The sequence below is a fragment of the Pteropus vampyrus genome, unplaced genomic scaffold (assembly GCF_000151845.1).
Source record: "Pteropus vampyrus isolate Shadow unplaced genomic scaffold, Pvam_2.0 Scaffold354, whole genome shotgun sequence".
Classification (NCBI taxonomy): domain Eukaryota; kingdom Metazoa; phylum Chordata; class Mammalia; order Chiroptera; family Pteropodidae; genus Pteropus; species Pteropus vampyrus.
The window spans coordinates 521,311-543,567 of record NW_011889135.1 but is presented as its reverse complement, the minus strand read 5'-3'; the positions used below and the strand labels follow the sequence as shown (position 1 = coordinate 543,567).

Sequence of the window (22,257 nt, the reverse complement as noted above, 5' to 3'; positions counted from 1 at the left end):
GACATGATTGTGGGGTGACCAGTCCTCGGATGGATTTTGCAGCCAGTGGCACAGTGTGGCTGACGGTGCTTTTCCTGGACACTCTTCCTTTCTTCGGGTTTATTCCTAAGACCATGACCAGTGTGCCCTGACTCCACCCTCATAGGAGATTTCTCTTTGTGGTCTATGGAGCCAAAAGCAGTGATTTTTCAGGGGAAGGGGTTGATTGGGGGACCCCTTTGGGGCATAACACATCAAAGGAAGTATAGTTTTAAAAGGCATATTTACTATTATACTTTATCTTTGGAAAATGAAAAAACATATAATTTACTCCATATTTAAAATTTCTACTAAACTACCCAAATAATTTATCTTTTTTCTCATGGGAAAGATCAGTAACGAGAGCTCATTAGCTGCCAAAAAGCCCTCTTTATCCCATCTTAATCTGGGGCCTGTAAATGTTCTTTATGCTAATTACATTTCAAAATGGTATATTTATAACCAGCATACACTTTTGCAGTGCTTGAGATTGGCTTAAAAAAAAAAAAGGGCAGATATTTCTTTTGTAATACGAAGTGGGAAAGGAAAAGATAAAATGATGACTTTTATAAGCATAACTTTAACTATGCAAAATATATAAAATTTAAAGACTATGGAAGAGTATTTATTTCTGGGTGGTAGTATAATTCTTGCTTTATTTTTTTACACAGTACTACATGCATATATTTAAATTTTTTTTCTATAATGAGCATCATATATACATACGTAATGTATACATGTTTAGATATCTCTGTGTGTGTGTGTGTGCATGTCATTAAAGTAATTGTGTATGACTGAGCCTCTAATCAGATTTGCTTACAGGTTCACAGAGGTCATGGTGATGAGAATAAACAAAAACCTTCCCTTGCCTGGTCTAGATACCTGTCTGCATTAACAATCCATACCCTGAAACCCCGAAGTCACAAATTAGAGAGCTTTCCTTTGCATTCAAACTCGGTGCCCAGACCTGTTAGGTAAAGCACCAGCTAGGGAGGAAACATTATAGCTAGATCATCAGACTTTAGGAACAAAGAGAAAAGGGACACTCTAGGACAAGTCAAGGAATAAATGGGGTAGGTATCTAAACCCTTGAAGATAGGATTCTGCCAGAGACTCCAAAGCGTCAAGGTCTGAGACCCCAATTCCAAGTCCCGCTTCCTCTGTGTGTGTGGATATCAATGAGGACAGGGGAAGGGAGGGAGATCACAGTATCACAGGGGCCTGAAGCCTTCCCACAGCTCTCAAGATTTTCAAAATGTTTCAATCTCCTCTCTTATCAAATATTTTACTAGAGAAACAAGTAATAATCCTAACTTTTCTTACGTCACTTAGGTAACCTGCTGAGCCTCTCTGTGATAGCAGTAATGGTGATGATGATAGTATAATCTCAAAGAATTACTGTGAGGATGATACATGCAAAGCATCTTGGGCATCAAAGCACAGAGTAAGTGTTCATTAAGTGTTAAATATTGTCATTCATATTTTATTATAGACAGCAGGATCAAAAATAGCCTCAAGAAGTTGGGCAGTAAAAAGGACAAGCAAATAGACAAAAGAAACAACTGAGTTTATTTGGGTAAATTATCACCTTCTTGCCAGAGGATACTTGCAGCTGGGATTACAGGAACCAAAAGTCACATACAAGGCCTGGGTATGCCCAGTTCAGTGGTCTCTTCCTCCCACTTGTTGCCTTTAAAAGTGCTTTTTTACGGCTTATAATACTGCATTTGTTTTATAAATTTCTCCCAAAATTTACATAAGCAATACTGGAATAGATATGTAAACTATATAGGTCTCTCATATAAGCAAAGTAGGAATTAGGATACAAGTCTTTATGATTCATAATATGGTTTGTTGCATATTCCTGCCTGGGAAAGTCACTTTAGAGACTATATCCTTCTTTTCCCCTCTTCCTTTCCCTTTGCTTCACAACATCAAACACTACTGCTTGAGAGTAAATACTAGGAATTGGTTTTAAGCATCCAAATTCATTTCTTCTCTCATAGTTCAATCCCTCATAAAGAAGTGCAAGAGAAGTATACATTATACTTGCATCCGAATTCAGGATTTTACATGTGTCTTTCAACACTTCAACAGAATTGACTTAAGTAATAATTTACCCAACTGATTTCTGTACATAAAGACAATAAAGATAAAAGCAAATTCACTAAATGATTAAAAAAATAAAACAAACACAACTTCAGTGGATAGAAAAGTACTTTGAAATCATAGTTATCTAGGCAACTTATCATCGTCTATTTGTTTATTAAAAGAAAAATTAGAAATTAGTTAGAGTAAAGCCATATATTTACACACACACACACACACACACACACACACACACACACACACACACTCCAGCACACGGAGTTACCTGAGGCACAGCCATTAACCTTTGTGGTGTGAGCCATGCTGGCTTGAATCCAATGACAGATCCAAAAAGGAGTGAGGAATCATGCAAATTTTATGCATGAAGTTCCCAAATGCCTTCAACCTGAAACAATAAAGAGAGCCCCATTAAAATGGATCATTTAAAAATATACACAATACTAAATCTTAGACTTCTGTTTACAAAGATGACTGCTAATGGAGAGAGCAGATCTCAATCAGGGAGAGACAGCCTATAGATCAAGGTGGTGGCTGCCCTGGACTCAGCCATTTGGTGTTTCAGGAATAACAGGTTCACAGATGCACCTGTGGACAGATACTGAAAGCAAGTCTCTAGATATAAAACTCTTATGGGAGATAAAACTTTTCAGAAATAACTTTTTAGGAAAGTGGTATTCAAATATAAATGACCTCCTAACATGTGTCATTCTGTAGCATTTCACGAATTACTTTTGGTTTTTAAGCTTATCCTCCTTCTCAGATGTTGGTTCATAGTTTCATTCACTCAACTGCAATTTGAAAGTAGTCGTTGCACCAAATGTTCATATTTTTAAAAAAGATTAATTTCATATGAATTCTTTTGAGATATCACAAGTCTTTCACCTACCCGGTCATCTAAAACACAGATCTAATCCAGTTAATCCCCCTCATAAAAAAAAAAAATCTTCAGCATCTCCCATTGTTCTGTTGGATAAACTTCAAATGGCATAATTTTGAAACTTTAGGGTTCACGTTGGGCAACAAACTTCTTAATTTATCTTGGTCTTTATTTAAAAGTAACTGAGATTACTATAATATGATTTATGGTACGATCACAAAATTTAAAACAAATGGAAAACAAAAAAAGAAACAAGAAAAAGAACAGAAAAGAACATTGTTCCAACCTTTGCTTTTCCAAAAATGCCTTCTGAAAAATGCTGGCAAGAAAACCAAACCATGGTGCAGATAGAAATATTCCATTTCCATTGTGTCCAAATTCTAACTCTCGATGCACAAAATCAGAAGAAATCGAGCTTAACAAATTCCAAGTTCAGAGTCAAGTGTTGACTTATGACCTCCCAACAGGAGACCACTAAAATAATAACATATCCATATATACTGGAATCTAATGCAGCCACTGAAATCATTTATAAGTTTTTAATAATACAGAAAATACTCAAAGTACGCTGACAAAAAAGACTGTATTCTATCATAAAACCAATTTTGCTAAAAATATATGTACAAATTTAGACATTTACTTAAAACAATGAGAAGTAAACATGCCCAAATGTTCACTGTGGTTGCCCCAGGGTAATGCAATTATGAATGATTTTAGCTCCTTTATTACTTTTGTAATAATAATTATTAAAAAGAAACATTAGATATTTCTTGTTGGCTTTGGTTTTATTTGCTTTAAAATTCATCGGAGAAAGAAAAAAGTATTTAAAAAATGCTATGCAAAAAGAAACTCTCAGGCCACATTATAAGAGGTCAGAAATATAAGTAAATAAAAAGGAAGGAAGAGGAAATGGCTGATCACTTTGATCACACAGGGTGTGAATTTCTTGCTGCTTAGCTAGTGAAATTTGCCTGTTTGAATGGATTTGCACCACAGTTCAAACCTAATACTGTGAAAGCAACTCAGTGCAAACTCTAAAGACTTGGGTTTTTGTAGGCTGCTTCTGACAGGCTTGCTCCCCTGCATGGCTTTTCCAGCTACACGGACCACTGCTCAGCTCACTGGCGGAGGGAGATCCGATTCTCGACCTTCCACTGGCAGCCTCCCAGCTCTTTGCTAGTCCCCAGTTTCCAACTGGCAACGTACCAGGAAGGCAGGATGGCTCTAATCCCTCTGATTATGTGGCAATCACCTGACATTCTGCTGGAAACAGGCACTGGTTTGGGTTCACGGCATTGAACTTGGAGAGCAATAACCTCTGTGCACAGTCAGAGCTAGCTGAATCAAAGGCAGGATTTAGGGACAGAGTGGGCATTATCTTTAAGAAGAGGAATGCCTATACATGTTTGACAAATGTAGCTTTGTTAAAAAAAAAAAAAAAAGTAAAGACTGGGCGGATTTAAGGAGAAGTGTAGAAATGAGGAGACCAAGGAAAGAAGCCCAGCTTCTGGAATTATTCAACTAATTATACTTACAAAATCTAACAACAACGGAAACCGAAGCGAAATCCCTATTTACTGGCCTCTTTCTAGCCTGGTTTGTTTGTACTCCTTCATAATGGCTTGGAACTACCACCATTTAAACTCTTGAGGGCGAGCAGAAGGCATGAAGAAACAAGCTGCATATATTATGGATGAAGTATGTGGCAAGGTATTTGGATGGAGATGCTCTCAGAATCTTCCTAGTCAAGCTTCATAAACTTTAGTCCAAGGTTTTCTCATGTTATTGAACCTCTTTCACCCAGCAGGAGATCTTTATCTTGGATTCAAATTGGTCTCTCTTGCCCTCCTACAAACTGAACAATAAAATCAAAGTAAGGGGAAATCTTAAAATTAGGAACTGCAAGCATACCAATGGGAAAATAACAAGACATGTCTACCACTGGGCATGAATCCTAGAAGTGTTTGTGCAAAAACAACAGTTTTATATTGCCTATCGATTTTTCCTAGTTATTGTTCATGCCTGACAGGTGGCCTCAAATTGTGAGGACTCAGTCTTCTTAGTGACATGCAGATTCTTATGGCAGTGCACTGTATAAACCAGAAAAGGTTTGGCCATGATCCATTCTCTGTTACAGATCAATAAACTGCTTCTTTTCTCTCACAGAGAAGACTGCGAACCAGTAAATCTTAAGTGGTACAATGGTGGCTTAGTTCTGCTTACTAAGAAAAAGCACTTCTTCGAAAGGACTTAGGAAAACACATCAATTGAGAAAATAATTTGTCTTCTCTATTTATTTCAAGACGCTGATCTGCATTGAAGAACATGTTAGTAGCTTCCCAAGTACAGTGCAGAGAATAACACAGACATTGCAAGTATTAACCCCATAAATACTTTACATTCGCCTAATAAAAACAAATATGAAAAACAGCTCACTAGATCTTTTCTAAGAGCACATTGACAAGAACAAATAGATGAAACTGAGATTTAATATATACTCTAGGCTAGCACTATCAAACCAATCAAATGCCACTGTCCTGGTTAGGACCAAGATGACTGATGACGATGACAACACTGATGATAATGCTGATGTCAGCTAGTACTTACTGAGCTCTTACTACTTACTATTAGTTATTGAAATCTAAAATGCAATCTACCCTAAAGGTGCTCCATTATTTAAGTCATCGATTAAAAGACGGTATTGCTAATTAAATGGTGATAAGATGCTATTTTTTTGAAAAATTACATTAGTTTTAAGATGCATCCTCATTTCAGAAGTGTTAAAATGCGAAATATGTGCATCTTAGAATTGGCAAAATTATATTACATTCAAGGGACTTTTTAAAGCACCTAACAGTTATTGCCTTATTTAAACCTCAAAACAACCCTACAGAGTACTAAAATCCTCCCCATTTTATAGATAGGAAACTGAGGTATGGTGAGGTTTAGAACTTGCAGAGGTCACACAGCTAGTAAGTAACAGAGCTACATTCAGAGCTAAGCAAGTCAGTCCCAGAGCTCAAGCGCCAGCTCCTGTGATAACGTGACTGAGTGAGGGCACTACAGTTTTAACAAGAAATTACAAAGACAAGTGAGGTCTTTTTCAAGGTAGTCGGGAGGGATGTATATGCTTATTCCAAGGATGCTTTGCTCAAATCCCTTTTAGATAGAAACTTATGTTTTAAATTTTTATATAATATTGTTTTTAAAGCAATTGTACGTCCAACTTTATTCCTTGAGGTTACATGTTTAAGAGCTTGAAGAGATACTTATATGACACACAGGAAATGTCTCAGTACTTAACCATATCACTCTTCTAGATACCACCTGATATTTAGTCAGCTTGATTATCAACCTTTTCCCTTACATTCTCTTATGAATGTCATTTGACTTTCAAAAAATTAAGTACTTTTTAAACCGAAAAAATTTCCACCAATGAGGACAGGAGGAAGACTCTTAATGGAATCACAGAAGTTTCAAAAATGGATGGAATTAGGGCAGTGTGATTAGAATAAGAAACTTGCTGCTCAAAAGGACAATTATGACAGTGAAAACAACAATTTTGATGTGAAAGTTCTAGAATTTCTTTCACGACATGCAAAAAATAATTTGTTATCTCACGATCCTGATGTGGTCATTGTTACCACCTGAGGCTATTTCTATTTGACTATATGCGTATTTTAATTACCTTAACATGTTTTAAAAAGACCTATGACATTCTAGAATTTGTACCAGCCACTATTTTGGAGATGTAAACTAAAGCACTGAGCCACTCCCAGGAGCTTACACCCTAGTGGTGGAAGCAAACAGAGACATAAGGAAAGGAGAAAGCCTAGAACAGTAGTGTATGAACAGTTGGATTCCAATCCACAGTCAGGTGGTCTTATTTTGCCCAAAAAGGGTGGAAGTGGCCAAAAAAAATGTATTCCTAAGAGACCGCTTGGCCTAAGTCATAAAGGATAAATGAATGTTTTTCGGGATGAGAAAAATGAAAAGAGAATTCTAGGCAGAAGGAATAGCACGTGCAAAGGCAGAAGATGAGAAAGCGCGTGTCAAATAGTAGTGCTGTGGCTACAGCAATGTGTGCTTCTATGAGAGCTTGGTGGTAAATAAAGTGAATTGCCCAGGAGAAAGATGACATCAGGGGACAGGTGCTAAAAAGAAATCTAAAGGAAGTAGATGCTACAAAAAACTAAAAAACACACATATATACGAACACACAAATGTTTTACCCTAATCAAAAATGCAAAGCTCATTTATTTCTTTAAATAAGTTAATCTTTCAAACAGGCATTCGAAAGCCTGTATAATTTATTATACACCATCTATGATTGCCCACATATTTCTGTCAAGAATTTAATTAAAAGTAACTTAATTAAAAGCATGTTTAAGTACAAACTCTGGCCATAGTTCATCATCAGATTATCTTCCGGTGATTTTGAATATTGGCTCCTACCACAGGAATTGTGGGGATAATATTAGAGGTCTTGGGTACCTTGCAACCAAATTGCCTAATTATGACCCAAACCTGTTTGCTCTCCTTAAATACAGCACATATTTTTCTTGGTATGGGTGGGGTATAGGTGAAGGGAAATCTCAATTATCAATCAAGATCTAAATTAAAAATTTACCTAGATTCTTGTTTTCATTTATAATGTAGAAAAAAGGGTTGGGTTTTGGCAATAGAAAACTTTATGCAATGTTTGTTCAAACAATTGTATTTTCAACCTTATTCCTCAGAGTAACATAGCTAAGAGGCTGGAGGAAATACTTATACCACAAGTACAAGTAAAAATGCAGGCAAAAAAGAAGAAATATAGAAGAAGCAACAGTAAAAAAATTCATCCATTCATTTAACAAGTGAGTGCCTATGATGTGCCAGGCATTCTTTTTGGCACTGAAGATAAAACAATGAACAAAGCAGATACTCACCTTCCTTCCTTCTTCCCCAAAATAATCTAACTAGAGATCTGTGCTTTGGTTGCAAAGATAATTTAGGTCACAGTGTGCTTAACAGATTAGTTGTACTAAAAGTCAATTCCTTACTTACACCTTTTCAGCCTTATTTGAAAAGAGGTCCCATGTTAAGATCTGTCTCCTTGTGCACAAAAGTGGGCAGGGGTGTGTCCGGCCCTCCAACAGACACTCCCTGCCCATCCGTATCCACTCTACATTATGAAAGTACATCAGTATCTTTCCAAGAGTGTGCATAAGGGCAATGCTGCCAACAAATGGGTTAAAACCATCTCAGAGCCTGCAAATACTTCCAGAGCCCTGCTGGGTTGCTGGCAGATTGTCTCTCCAGGAATTTTTTCTGTGATTAAAGTTTATCGGATCATAACAACATAGGCTGAAAACGATCTACTTTTCTGCAAAAAAAAAGGGGGAACAGGCTGTCTGAAGAAGAGCAGACAAATGAAAATTAGTATTGAAGTTTTTTTTTTTTTTCCACTTGCCGCCTTTACATTTTTTGTTGGCTTCAAAGGCAAGTAATTTTGTGACAGTATAAGCACATGAAATAGTATTTATCAACTTGCTTTGGTTAGGAAGATAGATAAAAGTAAAAATTGATAAAGTGATCTTCATCAAAATTAAATTTTTTTTTTTTCTATAAAAGAATGGTCTGAAGGCTCTGGGCAGGACAAAGCTCTACACATTTGAGCAATTGAGTTTATAAAGAGAGGGAAAACACAGACTGGGCTGAGAGGAGAGGAACAGAGGCCAGATTATGAGACCTGCTGGGTTTTTTTGGCCACAGTAAGGAGGATGAGTTTTATTCTAAGTGCAAAAGTAAAGTCATTGAGGGTGCTGAAGCCAATGAGTAACATAAAATAAATGATCTTATTTCTCAGTAGTCATTTGCTTAACATCTTTAAGGACAGTTAGGTTGGGGCTTCTTTAGTTATATATCACAGGGAAAGAATACTAGATGTTCCAGGAATGGTCTAGTCATACTTCACATAGAGAATTTCACCTTGGATCTTACTTTGATTTTCTTAAAATTTTATTTTTCACCGTCTGTAGCAGAAAGCAAGCTCAGTCATCCATGAACAGAAACTTCTCAGATGTTCTTGTGTTTCTCCAGAAGATACAAATTCCTACTTATTTAAGAGAAACTTAAAAGAGGTCAAGTGTCCAGCCAGCCCAGGAGGTACTTTATCATTTACTGCCTGACAAAAGTTCCCCTAATATTAAACTGTGTTATCAATATAGCATATGCACTTCAACTGAAAATGGTTACGGGAAAAGCCGGAACCAGAAACTGAACCAAGACATTTTAAGAGGCAGAACTAGTTTCTACTGTGCCCCGGCCACACTCAAGCTCAACTCGGCCTTTACATGTTATACAGGCTGTTACAGCAAATCTTCAATGTTGCTTTACTTTAATTGGAAGAAATCTCACTTAAGCTTTTCCCTTTTTAATATAAAAGACTCAGAACATTCTGTGTTTTTTTTTTTTTGTCATAGGTTTCCTTGCTGGGAAAAGCACACTGCTTTCATGACTCTGCAAAAGTCCTGCTGATTTGATGTTCCTCTGACCTTGCTAGGAAGGCCAGTTCCAGGGCATGGTGCTGGGGCGTTGGCATCTGCCACAAAGATTTCATTTAAAAATAGGAAATGACTGAAAACCCTTGTTTCCTGCCGGTGTCCCATTCCACTGAGGGATACTTTGGATAACAGCAGTATGGTGACAGCCTGATGAACAGCAGGCCACGCCCAGGAGGGAGAGCCTTGTCTCCTGGCCAGCATTGGAAGGGAGGGAGGACCCCTGGGGTCATTCCCACCAATTTCAAATGGTCAGAGGCCATAGATGTGTTCTCTGAGGGTCAATTCAAATGCCATCAATCACGTAACATTTCTGCCATGTTCAGCCGGGAAATGCAACAAACCAGGAGAGCTGACTCAGCAGCTGAGACTTCGATCCCTTCCTCCTCACCCGAAGTTCCTGCCTCTCCCTTGCCCCACTTCTTGTTCCTGTTCTAAAGGCTCTGACAGCAGTGTCTCAACTCTACCACACTAGGAAAGGGCCAGAGGATGGCACTTGCCAGAGAAAAGGCTTTACCCCTAACCCAGGACAGAAAGGTTGGACTCAAGCCAGAAACACAGGCTGAGACCATGTCCCAAAAAGGCTGGCTCCCTGTGTGCAATCTGACAGCTCTAGAGTTAATGCCATCGACTCCCCAAATGAGGGCCCTGGGGCATTACTGAACATTTGGCCTCCTAGCCTGGGCATAACATTTATCGGGCTGAGTCTGAGGCAATGAGGAAGCTGGAAGGCAAGATTCCCAAACTCTGAAAGACAGTGAACACTGAGATCCAGATAGACGGGGGCCAAAAAAAAAAAAAAAAAAAGCCTGTTAGTATATGTGTATCACATTAAAGCAAAAACCAATCCACAAAAATTTGTTTGAAACTACAGGTAGAGGTAGAGGGAAGCAAAATCAAAAATTTTTAGCCATCAAGGGAAGGTCGGCATTCACTAACGGCAAAATATATATTATTTCTAATTTATGGTGTCTGACATTTCATTGGCATTGCTTTTATTTGTTCTGCACTTTAAAAAATACTAAAACTGTGTTGGTAGGCACTTGCATGTGCTTGTTAACACTTTCTAAGCCCCTTGCTACTCAAAGTGTGGTACCCAGGTAGCATCTGCTTGACCTGTTAAAAAAGCAGAATCTTGGGCCCCACTCAAGATCTACTGATCAGAATCTGCATCCTAACAGGAGGCCCAGGTGATTTGTATACATAGTGAAGTGTGTGAAGCAATGGTTTAGCCCTCTTTTCTCCATCAGGCCTTATTCTTCCTACCTGGTTGCCTTCTATCCTTAGGGACCCACATTAATGATTCACGACCTTGGGTGATCATTGGAATTACTGTTCAGGTGCCCTCATAGGCCAACTAAATTACTCCCTGGGTGGAACTCAGGCAGATGTATTTTTTAAAGCTCCCACAAGAAATCCCAATGTGCTATGCTTGAGAATTTCTGGTCTATTCCAGTAGTAACACTATCACCAGGAACTTCTAGAAATGCTTGCTCCTCCCTTCCTTCCTTCCTCCCTTCTTCCTTTCCTCCCTCCCTCCCTCCCTCCTTCCTTTCCTTCCTTCCTTCCTTTTCTTCTTTCCTTCCTTCCTCTCTCCCTCCCTCCCTATCTCTCACACACACTCAAACTGTGAATAAAATAAAAAGAGAATTGATTCAGTAAAAATTCAGAAGTTCTCAGAAATCAGGCATTCTGCTATCTCTATCGCACAATTTATTAGGCACCCGAAATAAAAATATTTGTTTTTCAAGGATAGCTTAGAATTTATTTAAAAATGAAGATGAAGCCAAGAAGATACACTTCTAGGGGTTAAGGGAGTCACAGGGTCAAAGCACGAAAAGGATGCTGTGGTTTAGAGCGATACAGTCTACTGTCCTGTGGGTGGTTTGCAAGGTTTACCTGATAGCACTAGTGTTCCTCCAAATCTGATCATACAGCCTCCCAAGCCTTTCCCCAGAGATTCTGATTCAGTGAGTCTGAGTCTGGCATAGAGTTGGAAATGATATTTTTCACACAATCCCCATATGATTCTTATTATCAGAGGAGTTTAGAAAACACACTGCCTTTTGAGACTCTTGTTCCAAAGGTCACTATTTCTCAAAGTATGGCCCTGGACCAGTAGTGTCAGCATCACCTGGGAACTTACTAGAAATGCATATTCTTGGGCCCCATTGCAGACCACTGAATCAGAAACTCTGCATGTGGGCCCAGTGGTTGGTGGTGTGTTCACATGTCCTCTAGCTGATTGGGAAACCATGGCACGAGGCCATTTTCCAAACTCTTCTTAACAATGTTAAGTGGAAACTACCTGTTCTTATTCAAACACCTAGTTTTTGGTGAGAAATACAAACAAATGCTTGCCTTATCTTGGGCCTCAGCCTGTGTCTTTCTTACAGGAGGAACTGTCTTCTTCCAAAGAACAGGATAAAGGAATATGGTAAAGACAGTATTTGGTTATAATCATAAATTATTCATGTGGATAGGAACAGAGTTGAACACACTGCCAAAATGAAAGCAGCTGTACAGTGTATTGGGAGTTTTAAAAAATATCGTAAAATTTTACTTTTATTGAAAAGAAAATTTAATAGCAACAGGAAACAAAGAAAACACTAATGTGATGAGGCGTGTTCATCTTTCTAGTTCCTGTACTTACTTTTTCGATTTCCACACTATTGTTTTGGCTAGAAGCAAAGGTATGAAAACCAGTTCATAGTTCCATTATCTCAAAATGCAAGAGAACTTCTTGAAAACTCAGGGAGCACAAGACAAAAAACATTTACAGCCTAGGGACAGGTTTCAGAAGGTTCTCGAACCTGCAAAATCAAATGCAAAGTTTTGTGGTTTTCAGAAAACCCACATTGCTCCAGGGAAGAGGTCTGCAGCCTTTATTAGATATTTAAAAGAGGCCAGAACCCAGGACTTCTGCACCTCTGAATTTCCACATATTTCACTGGACACAGATTAGGACGAAAGGCCTTACAATGTAATATTTGAAGATATGAGAGAAAACGTATTCCCTTACCTGGAAACCTCTTTTTCTCTGGTCTTAAAAGCTGCTTATGATAATGGGAGGCTCATCCACAACAGCAGAGATCTGGGATAAGCAAAGTAGCAGCCTGGGAACCATGTTTTCATTTCGACTTGGCCTCGAACTACCTACAAGACTTTGGGAAAGTTACTTAAATGCTCTGGGCCTCCAGTTCCTTGTAGCTGGACTAGGACAGCCCTAACGACACTTCTAGGCATGACAGCCATTCTGTGATTCTACTGATCTAAATCCTAGGCCCAAGAAGAATACAAGGCTCCCTAGGGCCCACATTGACAAATAAAGTAAGACCATATAGAACACTGTGTGTATGAGTCAACAGGACACAGGTCTTGCCTCACAGGCCCCCACTGGCTCTGCAAGCGCCTCCTGGCACAGCAACGAACAGGGAATTCCCACCAGTCAACACCAGAGAGAGGCTGAAATAGTGGGTCTCTGGTTTCTCCTGCAACTCAGCTCCCAGAGTGGCTGCTTTCTTCCCCAACCCTTTTCAAATTAAGTTATCTCTTCCTTCCTCAATGTAACAGTACTAAATTTTCATAATAAAGGGTTAAGAGAGAAAGTGGAAAATCAGCTATAATTCCACTACTGTCAACATTTTGGTGTGTAGCTTCTGATTCTTTCCTGTGTTTATATATACATGTGTATACATATATATTTTTTCCAACTGTATTATTTTATAACTTTTAACATAGTCTAGCCATGCAAGATTATACTTATATTTCTTCTTTTTAATGCCCGCATAGTGTTTCCTCTCATATTTGTTTCACATTTTATTTGACCTCCTTTTATTATCGAATATTTAGGTTATTTCCAATTTTTTCATATTACAAACACTTTGAGGAAGATACTTTTACATACAGCTTTGTGTACTTGCCCAGTAATTGGCTACAGACTGATTCCAAAAAGTGGATTTTGTGAGATGAGAAGATAGAGCTTATATAGTTGATAGATAAGGTCAGGTTGCCCTATGGAAGGGTGCTAACTTAAACTCACCAAAACTGTGTGGGAGGGCCAAAGAATCTGGAATCCATGCCTAAGTTCATTGCTTTTAATACAGCAAACACACCCTCAAAACACAATGGATTGAAATCTCTGTATACAATTAATGTTTTCATTAAGTTTGAATTCAATTAGCAATTTTAGCTGTTCAACATGGAATTCAAAGTCTATTCTTCATCCTTTGCTCAGAGTAATTTATATTTCATAAAATCCAACTTCTGTATGTAATCTGAACATTGTCTCGGGGGGGTGGGGGGCTGGTTAATTAAGAAATCTTAATTCTTTCATCCGAAAGTCTGAGAATGAGGGAACCCTTGAATGACTTACATTGCTCCATTACCCACTACACCATACAGGGCTCAATGTGTAATCGATTAGTCAGAATGGAGACGTGAATAAATTCCAGACCTCTGTCCTAAGGCTGAAGAGGTCACTGTGTTGAGAGAGAACACTCTTGGGTTAAATACACATAGTTGCACCCAAAGTGCCTTCTGAAACAAGCAGTCCTATATCCTGTCAAAAGATGTATCTAAGGCACACATACACCCCAAACAAACAGATGCTTAGAGGAAATGCTAGTAAACCACAGAAGATAGTTCTCGCCATTGCTGTCACTGTGAGGCCAGATTCCTTAAATTAGTGTTACAGAAGCAGAAATTAATACAGCCAACTACAGATCACATAAAAAATATTTCCGAAGCTATGAAACTGTGGGGGAGGGGGTCATAAAAAATAATTTCCCTCCCACCTTCTAAGTTCTTCTTGTTGGAATAACAACCAAATGAACAAGAGACAGATTCACAGGAGAAAACGTACAAAATTTATTATAGATGTACATGTGGGGGTGTCATAAGAATAAAACCCAAGGAAGCATTGGGCAGTTGAGGTTTATATGTCATTTTTGACAAAGAAGGGCAGGGGTCTGGAATTTCAAAGGGAAAGCAAGTAATTCACAGGTGGATGAGAAAGCAAACACATGGTAAAAAAAAAAAAAAAAAATGCTTGCTGGGCCACCCAGAAACAATGGGACACAGAGGGAAGTCTAACAAACAGGCTTTGCTAGATTTATATTATGAAGCAAAGGTGATGCTCCCTTCCTTTAAGCAGGTTTTTCTATCTGAATTCCTTTAGGCAGGTAAAGGGTTTTGTTTCTTAGTAACCGGCTTAAAATCAATATCACCAAAGGCATATTTTGGGATGGCAAAACCTTGGTCCCCCTCAAAACAAAGTATATTTTTTTAAAAGAAAGGCAAGAATATAGGGGAAAATACTACACACACACACACACACACACACACACACACACACACACACACACTCCCTCTCTCTGTCTCTCTCTCTCTCTGTCTCTCTGTCTGTCTCTCTCTTTCTCTCTCTATTTTGGAGGTGCCCTTACAGAAATAAAGCCACACTCTTAAAGATACAAATATATTATATATAGTGTTGTATGATCACAAAACTCTTACTTGCTATGCTTTAACAATCTAAAGGGCTCTGAAAACTATCTAAATTCAAATCCTTTTGTAGATGAGGACATTTTCTGAACTAGCAGAAGTTAAATAGCCAGAAGAAACGAAGGCATATCACAGCATTTTCCTATGATGGAAGCAGGAGGGAATAAAACTTTCTTTTCTGAATTTCCTCTAGTTTCCTATTTATTTCCTTATGCCTCCAGCACTTAATAAAGAGGAGCCAGTTACTGGGATTCCAAGTCCATGAAATGACTATTTCTTTATTCTTCTCATTAGCAGGAGGACGATGGGCCTCTGCAGGGGAAGGATACCTTAATATTCCTAGAGACTGAGAAGGAACAGTATTTAAGACAGTTGTTCTTGCTCTAACCTCTCACTACAACACAACTAGCTCCTCCTGATAGTCCTGTTTGTGTCTCTCTCTAGCATGCCTATGGTACAACAGTGACATCCAGAGTCAGAGCCAGCCGAAGCATACGTTTTTCCTGACAACTCATCACTCCAGGTGTGGCCTGTGGTCCAACATCACTGGCATTCCCTGGAGCTGGCAAGAAATGCAGAACCTTAAATCCTCAACCCAAACCTACTGTCTCAGATCTGCATTTCAACAAGAGAGAAGCACTGTTTTAACAGAAATCTTTACACTACTTTTGCCTTTCTGGAAAAGTAAAATGGGATTAGAGTGACCTATTCCATTGATTTTCCTTTATTTTCTGACCTTCTTTTTACTTTGCAAGACTTAAATCATTTCTTTAGAGATCATGAGCACAGAAGCCACCCCCAAACTCTAACATAGCTGTCAACAGAGAGAGGCAGAGTTACACATTTGCTCTTAATCAAGCATAACCTGCACTGAACTTTTTTCAAACTGCCCTGTTACGAAAATACTAATTGCACATACTAAAACAGTGAGGTATCTCCTTGACCTTTATACAATTTTTATATTAGTGCTGGCAGGAAGGGACAATTTCACTCCATTATATGGGGGATTGCAAGCACATACAAAGAGAAACCGTCCTCTCTGTAGACTTTTATTTTTTGGACCTTTCGCTTCTGCTCTCTTATCGTAAAAGAGGGAGAGAGCATGGCAGAGATGCTGCTCCTCTCTCTAGGATGCATCTTACTCATCCCCTTGACTCTCACCACCATGAGAGCTGCACACGTGGGGAAGGGGCCACAGACATGTTTTATATCCCCCCTGGTTGGCTGCCATGGGTGAGAGATGGTCAAAAACAGGATCAATACCATATTAATGAGTATGCTCACACTGAATGAAAACCTTGATGGGCCTTTAAGAAGGAATGTCAGGCTTCGAGTGCCAGCCAGCCATGCTAGAGTGAAAACTGTTCAAGTGTCAAAGCTACTGTTCTGAGCCAGTGAAGACAAACGTATGCTTTAGTCTTAACGGCTTATTAGGAAACCTGCTGTGCTGTGAACTGATAATCAGACACCGTAGGCTTAAATCTATAAGTTGCATTCCAGAATATCATTGGACCAAGTCTACACTCTGTAAGTCAGTTCAGTGGCTGAGGTCAGTTAGCACAGATCTTCACAATTCCACTAATTTGCTGGCTCTTCATTTTTTTTTTTTTAATGCCTTGAACCAGGGTGACCACCCAAACTGGGACACTTTTGAGAGTGCTAAAATGCTAAATAGATGGGATATTGGTAAAACAGGCATAAACTAGGGCTTCCCTACCTTTAAAGAACTAACAGAAAAAAAATAAAGGGTGAGGGAGGGAAATAATAAATAGATACATTGAGAGATTGCTATGAAAATACTCTAGAAACCAACTATAAAACAGGCACTATATATATCCTAATGCCATAAGGCTCAATACATTCTTATTCAGATACAATAAAAATGCACTGTGGGTTTAAAGAAAGGCTGACAATAATATGTGATGTCAAACATATCTCTGCTATTCCCAAGAGTCATCATTACTTACCATAAATGCTAGTAAAATGATTTCTAGAATAAGAGGCTCCTAATAATACAATCTCATTCTCCCAGGAGGTGCATTTGCTATCGAAGTGCATCTGATATCGAAGTGCATCATTTCCTTTTACCTAGAGTCTCATAACTACATTATCTGAATAGTTTCAGGATAAAAATTTTCTTACTTTTTATTTTAAACCCGAAAACAGACACGTCCATAGCTTTACAATTTCACAATAGTTTTCATATGCATTATCTTAGCTAAGCATCAAAACGACTTTATAAGATACTTTCCCTCTATAACAGATAAGGAGACTGAAGTTCAGAGAATTGAGCTCTACTTCGCATGTGCACTTACTGCCTAGAATTTCCTTCCCAGCATACTGCTCTTTCTCTTTGGGCTTTAAGCTCTGTAAGTACAATGATTATGTCATCTTTAGTTTTCTGAGTATCCAGCACTCAGAGCCTAGGATAACCAATGTTCAAAATTATTTTTAATTAATTACAACTTAGTTTTTGAATGAATGTATGAATTCTATAAAAAAAGGAATTGATACATTTTTATTCCTGTATGTGTTCTCACTTTATGGCACAAAAAAGGCAAATCATATATACAGAATACATTTTTAATATATTGAAATAGCCTATGAAAAAAAGATGAAAAAAACGGGGAATTTACTACTAATATGTAGTTAATACAGATTAAGGAGAATGAACATCTTCATCTCTAATAGGCAGATTAGCTGTGGAAGGTGCACATGAAAGCAGAAGGTTAAAATGTACTAGATCAACTGAGATCCTTCCGTTTTAGACCAGATCTCTTTGGATGTCAATAACAGCTCCGTGAAAAACACTGTCCCCTGGCTACCCACTGAAGGTCTGAGTTGGGGCTGGTATTTCATGTCTCTGCTATATGTAAGTGTGGGCCAGAAGAAAAACTGAGGTTGTTCACTGCCTTCTTCAGTATCTGTTCTTCTGAGTCGACAAGGAAAAAAATAGCTTGGAACACTTCATAAGATCATGGCAAGAACTTTTGCTCCTAACATTTCCCTCACTGCTTCTCTGCGTCTAACACAACTATATTAACTGTTTTCTCCTCAAGACCACTCTCTTAAAGCAAACTGAATTTTTTTTTTAAATAGGAATTAAATGAATATTTAATGAGAAAACAGTTTGGACACTAAAAACTACACTTGTTTATTGTAGTTTTCATTAATTTGAGACCTGAGCAGTATTAAAGGTAAAGTTATATATAATGGATTGATTAAGTCACACAGAAAGGCAGAGGAAAAAACCAAAGAGGTATAAAGTGACAGTCTTATTAAACTGAAGCTTCTGTAATTGTTTCTAATACCTCATCAATGTAAGTAGAATACAGCATACTTATTTATAATGCCACGAAATATTGTAAAACATCATTAGATGATAATGACATATCTACCCAGTACTTAATTGTCTAGGCACTCTACTTGGAACACTAATGAGAGCAGAAAATAACCAATAAATAGATAAACTATCAAAAATATGATATTCATGAACATAGCTTATACAGAAACCCTAAACTCATGGCCAAGTCACTCTTCTTTCATATATGGTTCTATTAAATTTGATTGTTTGGGGTTTTTTCCTCCCATAACTCTGGTAAGATTATAAGATTATGAGATTGCTTTAGAAAGTCATATTAACTCAAAGAAAAATTCCTATCACAAGGGAAGAGATTTAAAAATGATGGGCTGAACGAGCCCGATCTCGTCTGATCTTGGAAGCTAAGCAGTGTCGGGCCTGGTTAGTACTAGGATGGGAGACCACCTAGGAATACCAGGTGCTGTAGGTGTTAAAAAATAAATAAAAATAAAAATAAAAATGATGATGGGGCAAACAACCCTATAAACTGTGTGATTTCTAAGGACACTTACTATCATAGCATGTTATATATAAATGATGACAGACCTAACTTACTAAGAAAAGCTTAAATTATGTTCAATATATTGTTTAAGAAAATCTGTAAATGTGTTATCAATTTCACGAAGTTTTCAAACCATAATGGTTAAAGTGAAAGCAGGACAGAGAAGACAAAATTAGAGGGACAAATCCTGTGCCATCTAGAAAACATTGCTATCCAGAATAGCTTATTCTCTGCTGGGAAAACAAAAACCTATATTTTTACTACGATTTATTTTTAAATATTTAAAAATTATTTCCCTGTGGTGCCTGGTAATATTCCTATTTTCCAAAGGTCTGTATCCTAAATAGGAATCCTAAACAAACATAAAAAAACATAATAGTAAAACGCAGGGGCAAGCATTATCAGATATCTGCCCTGACCTCAACTGTCAAGCTCTATGGCATATGATCATGCTTAGCCTTGTATTATTCCTACACAAGTTTGGTCTAGTGCTCAGCACATAACTAGCATTCAGTGAATGCTTATTGGAATAAATATTTAATTTTGTGGACAAGTCATATCATTAAGGCCATAAATATAATCTGTGGTCAAATCATGAAATACTTGATTAACCCTTTACGTTGTTTTGTTGAATAGGCCAATATGGACATGGGAATTTTTAAACATTAGAGATATCATTTCTTAAAAATGTGACCTTTCTTACTTATTTCACTGACTGTTAATTTAAGGCCTAATTCTTAAACTCCTAAAAAAACCAACTCAGGTCCTTTTTATTCAGCTAATAGTAATTGATGCTTCTTTTCAAACAGTAGCAGATATAGTAAAATCATAGGTACTGCTCATCTAGATTGAAACCATAGTAACCACATCGATTTAAAAGTCTGTGCTTTAGCTGCTTTCCCAGAAGACAATATAGCTCAGTCTCCAGAGAACTAGCAAGTCAGAATCTGCTCTACTTTTGTTCTCTATATTTCAGAGGTTACAAAGACTGGCTTTGCCACAGACACCACATGGAGAAAAACCAATGCAATCGTGGCAAAAAAAATGATGCATGTTCTAAGTAATGACACATCACAGGCTGCCCTAGAACATACATTTTTCCACATGTGAAACAAATCAAAGCTAAGTCTAGTTCATATAAGTTAAAATCCTTTGCTTTTAAATCAAATTCTCATGGGAGAAGCCCCCTTAAATGTGGACCAAAATTTTGACTAGACTATAAATTAAACAAACAAAATACATATATTGCAAAAAGGATTTTATGCTGATAAGAAACATTTGAAGAGTTAACTAATATTAAAAGTTGTTTTTAAATAGTAAGAAGCAGATCTTAAAACAATTACAGTAAAAGTCAACAAAAAAAATACTTTAAGGCAGTGGCTTTGCAAAGCTTATGCAAGTGATGGACCTTTTCATCAAAAAATGTCAATATGTTCAGACAGAGAGACAGACAGACAGACATACCCGCGCGCGTGCGCACGCACCCACCCACCCACACACACACACTCCAGCATGAAAGCTCAAAAAACAATGAAGATAAAGGGACTGCCACTCCCACCTTCAACAAATCCGCGGTTCATAACTTTTAAAGTTTAAGACCTTTCCAAATGGTGATCTAACTAGACATTTATAAATGGCCTTGCCTTTACTACTTTTAAGTTTCCAAATAGGCTTTCCTCTTCTCTTGTTTATAAAAAGGTTCATAACATACTAGATATGAAACTATAAAGTAGGTGAAAAAAGATAAATTTACTCAGTCGTAAAATTGCAACAAAAAGATCTTCTAGAACACCAAGGATACTTACCCTCACCATCACGTTGACACTGGTTTATGGAAAAGGAAAGGCTGCCAAGGAGAGGCATAAAAATAAAACTCTCAAAATACCAAAAGGAAGCACCAACTTTCTTCCATCTATAGTAAAAGCTCATGAGATGGAGAGAGAAAAGGTAACAAGTACCTATATACCATGTAGGACATAGAAAAATTAATTTGCCTTTAGAAATTCAAATAAATCCCAAGTCAGAATTACCTGCCACTATAAAAAGTTCTCATCTAGCTTGAATATCTCTCCCTCTCAAAGATGGCAAATTCTATCAGCTGGCCATTCATGGCAATGCCAACCATCTCTCCGGTCTGGTGGCTATGTCCATCAACTCAGAATTCTGGATAGAAAATTCACAAAAATAAGCTTATGCACTACCAAGATTAGCAAAATCAAACACCTGTTCAAAACCAGACCTGCCACTAAACTCCACTCTCCTCTTTCCAGTTTTTAGTTTGCCCAAATGTAAATTAATTCAGAGAAGTTGCTGTAAAAAGAATGTCTATTTTTTAGGTTACCCTCAAAGAGAAAGTTTATTTTGAAAAGCACAATCAGGGTGGCTTGAGGATGCCTCTGTTCCAAGTTCCTTAAGTACTGCCTTCTGCCTTAAAAGTCTTTGGAATCTCAATGTTTAGAACACCCTGATCACTGCTCATTCGCGTGTTAATGATGGTATTACTGGTGCTCTTATTAGCTATTTCACAAACAAACCCATCTCTTAGAAAGGATATAAAGAATATTAACAAAAAGGGAGGATCAAAATCAACATGTGATAAGGTAGATAGATTCTAACACAGAAAACAAAAATTAGGTAAAAGAATTTCATTTGTTAATCTGATAAAGACACATACACTGCCCAGATCACCTCTAAGCATACTGCTTACATCTAGTTACATTGTCACTTCCATGAGGAACCTGGTTTTTTTCAGGGCTTTTGCCCACATGGGAGTACATTTTTCAGCCTTGAAGTATCATTGGTGGTAAACAGAACATCGATTTGGGCCATAAAAACAGCTCTGGACAACATCTATTAAGAACTTGATATCAAGTTCTTTTAAAATTTTAAAAATTTTAACTCCTTTTAAAAATTTCATTGCAGCACAGGCAGTTTAAAAATGCTGCTGTGTGTCCCAAAAAGGAATTTCCATTCAAATGGACTTCACCTACCTGAACAGTTAAGATTGAGTGACCAAGAGTTTTATATGTCACAAAGCAGAAGACTAAAGATGAGAGCTTTTGGGTCCTTCCCCAACTCAGGCGTGGAGTTATTCTAAAATGAAGCTGTGTACAATGGGATCTGGAAATCTTACACCTAGAGCTGGAGACAGACAGACAGACAGACAGACACACACACGCACGCACAAGTGAAAAGGCAGAAGGATATGGCACTGTTTGTAAAATCATCCAAGAACAAATCTGCATATGGAAAGAAAGTGAGCTCTTGAGAAACTGATTTCTGCCAACAATTAAGAGCGAGAGAAAATTATAAGGGAGATGTATTTAAATGAAATAGAGTGTAA

General features: G+C 37.7%; 1 protein-coding gene across 6 annotated transcripts in view; it reads right to left on the bottom strand.

Moving 5' to 3' along the window:
* The window catches only part of KANK1 (KN motif and ankyrin repeat domains 1), a 191,103-nt gene that overhangs the window by 61,241 nt on the left and 107,605 nt on the right, over positions 1-22,257 (bottom strand). For all 6 annotated transcript variants that reach the window (XM_023522689.1, XM_023522688.1, XM_011379102.2 and 3 more), the window contains one exon: positions 2,393-2,512. In XM_023522689.1, coding sequence (XP_023378457.1) covers positions 2,393-2,429 — 37 coding nt within the window. In that variant the 5' untranslated portion in view covers positions 2,430-2,512. The remainder of the gene's footprint in view (positions 1-2,392; positions 2,513-22,257) is intronic.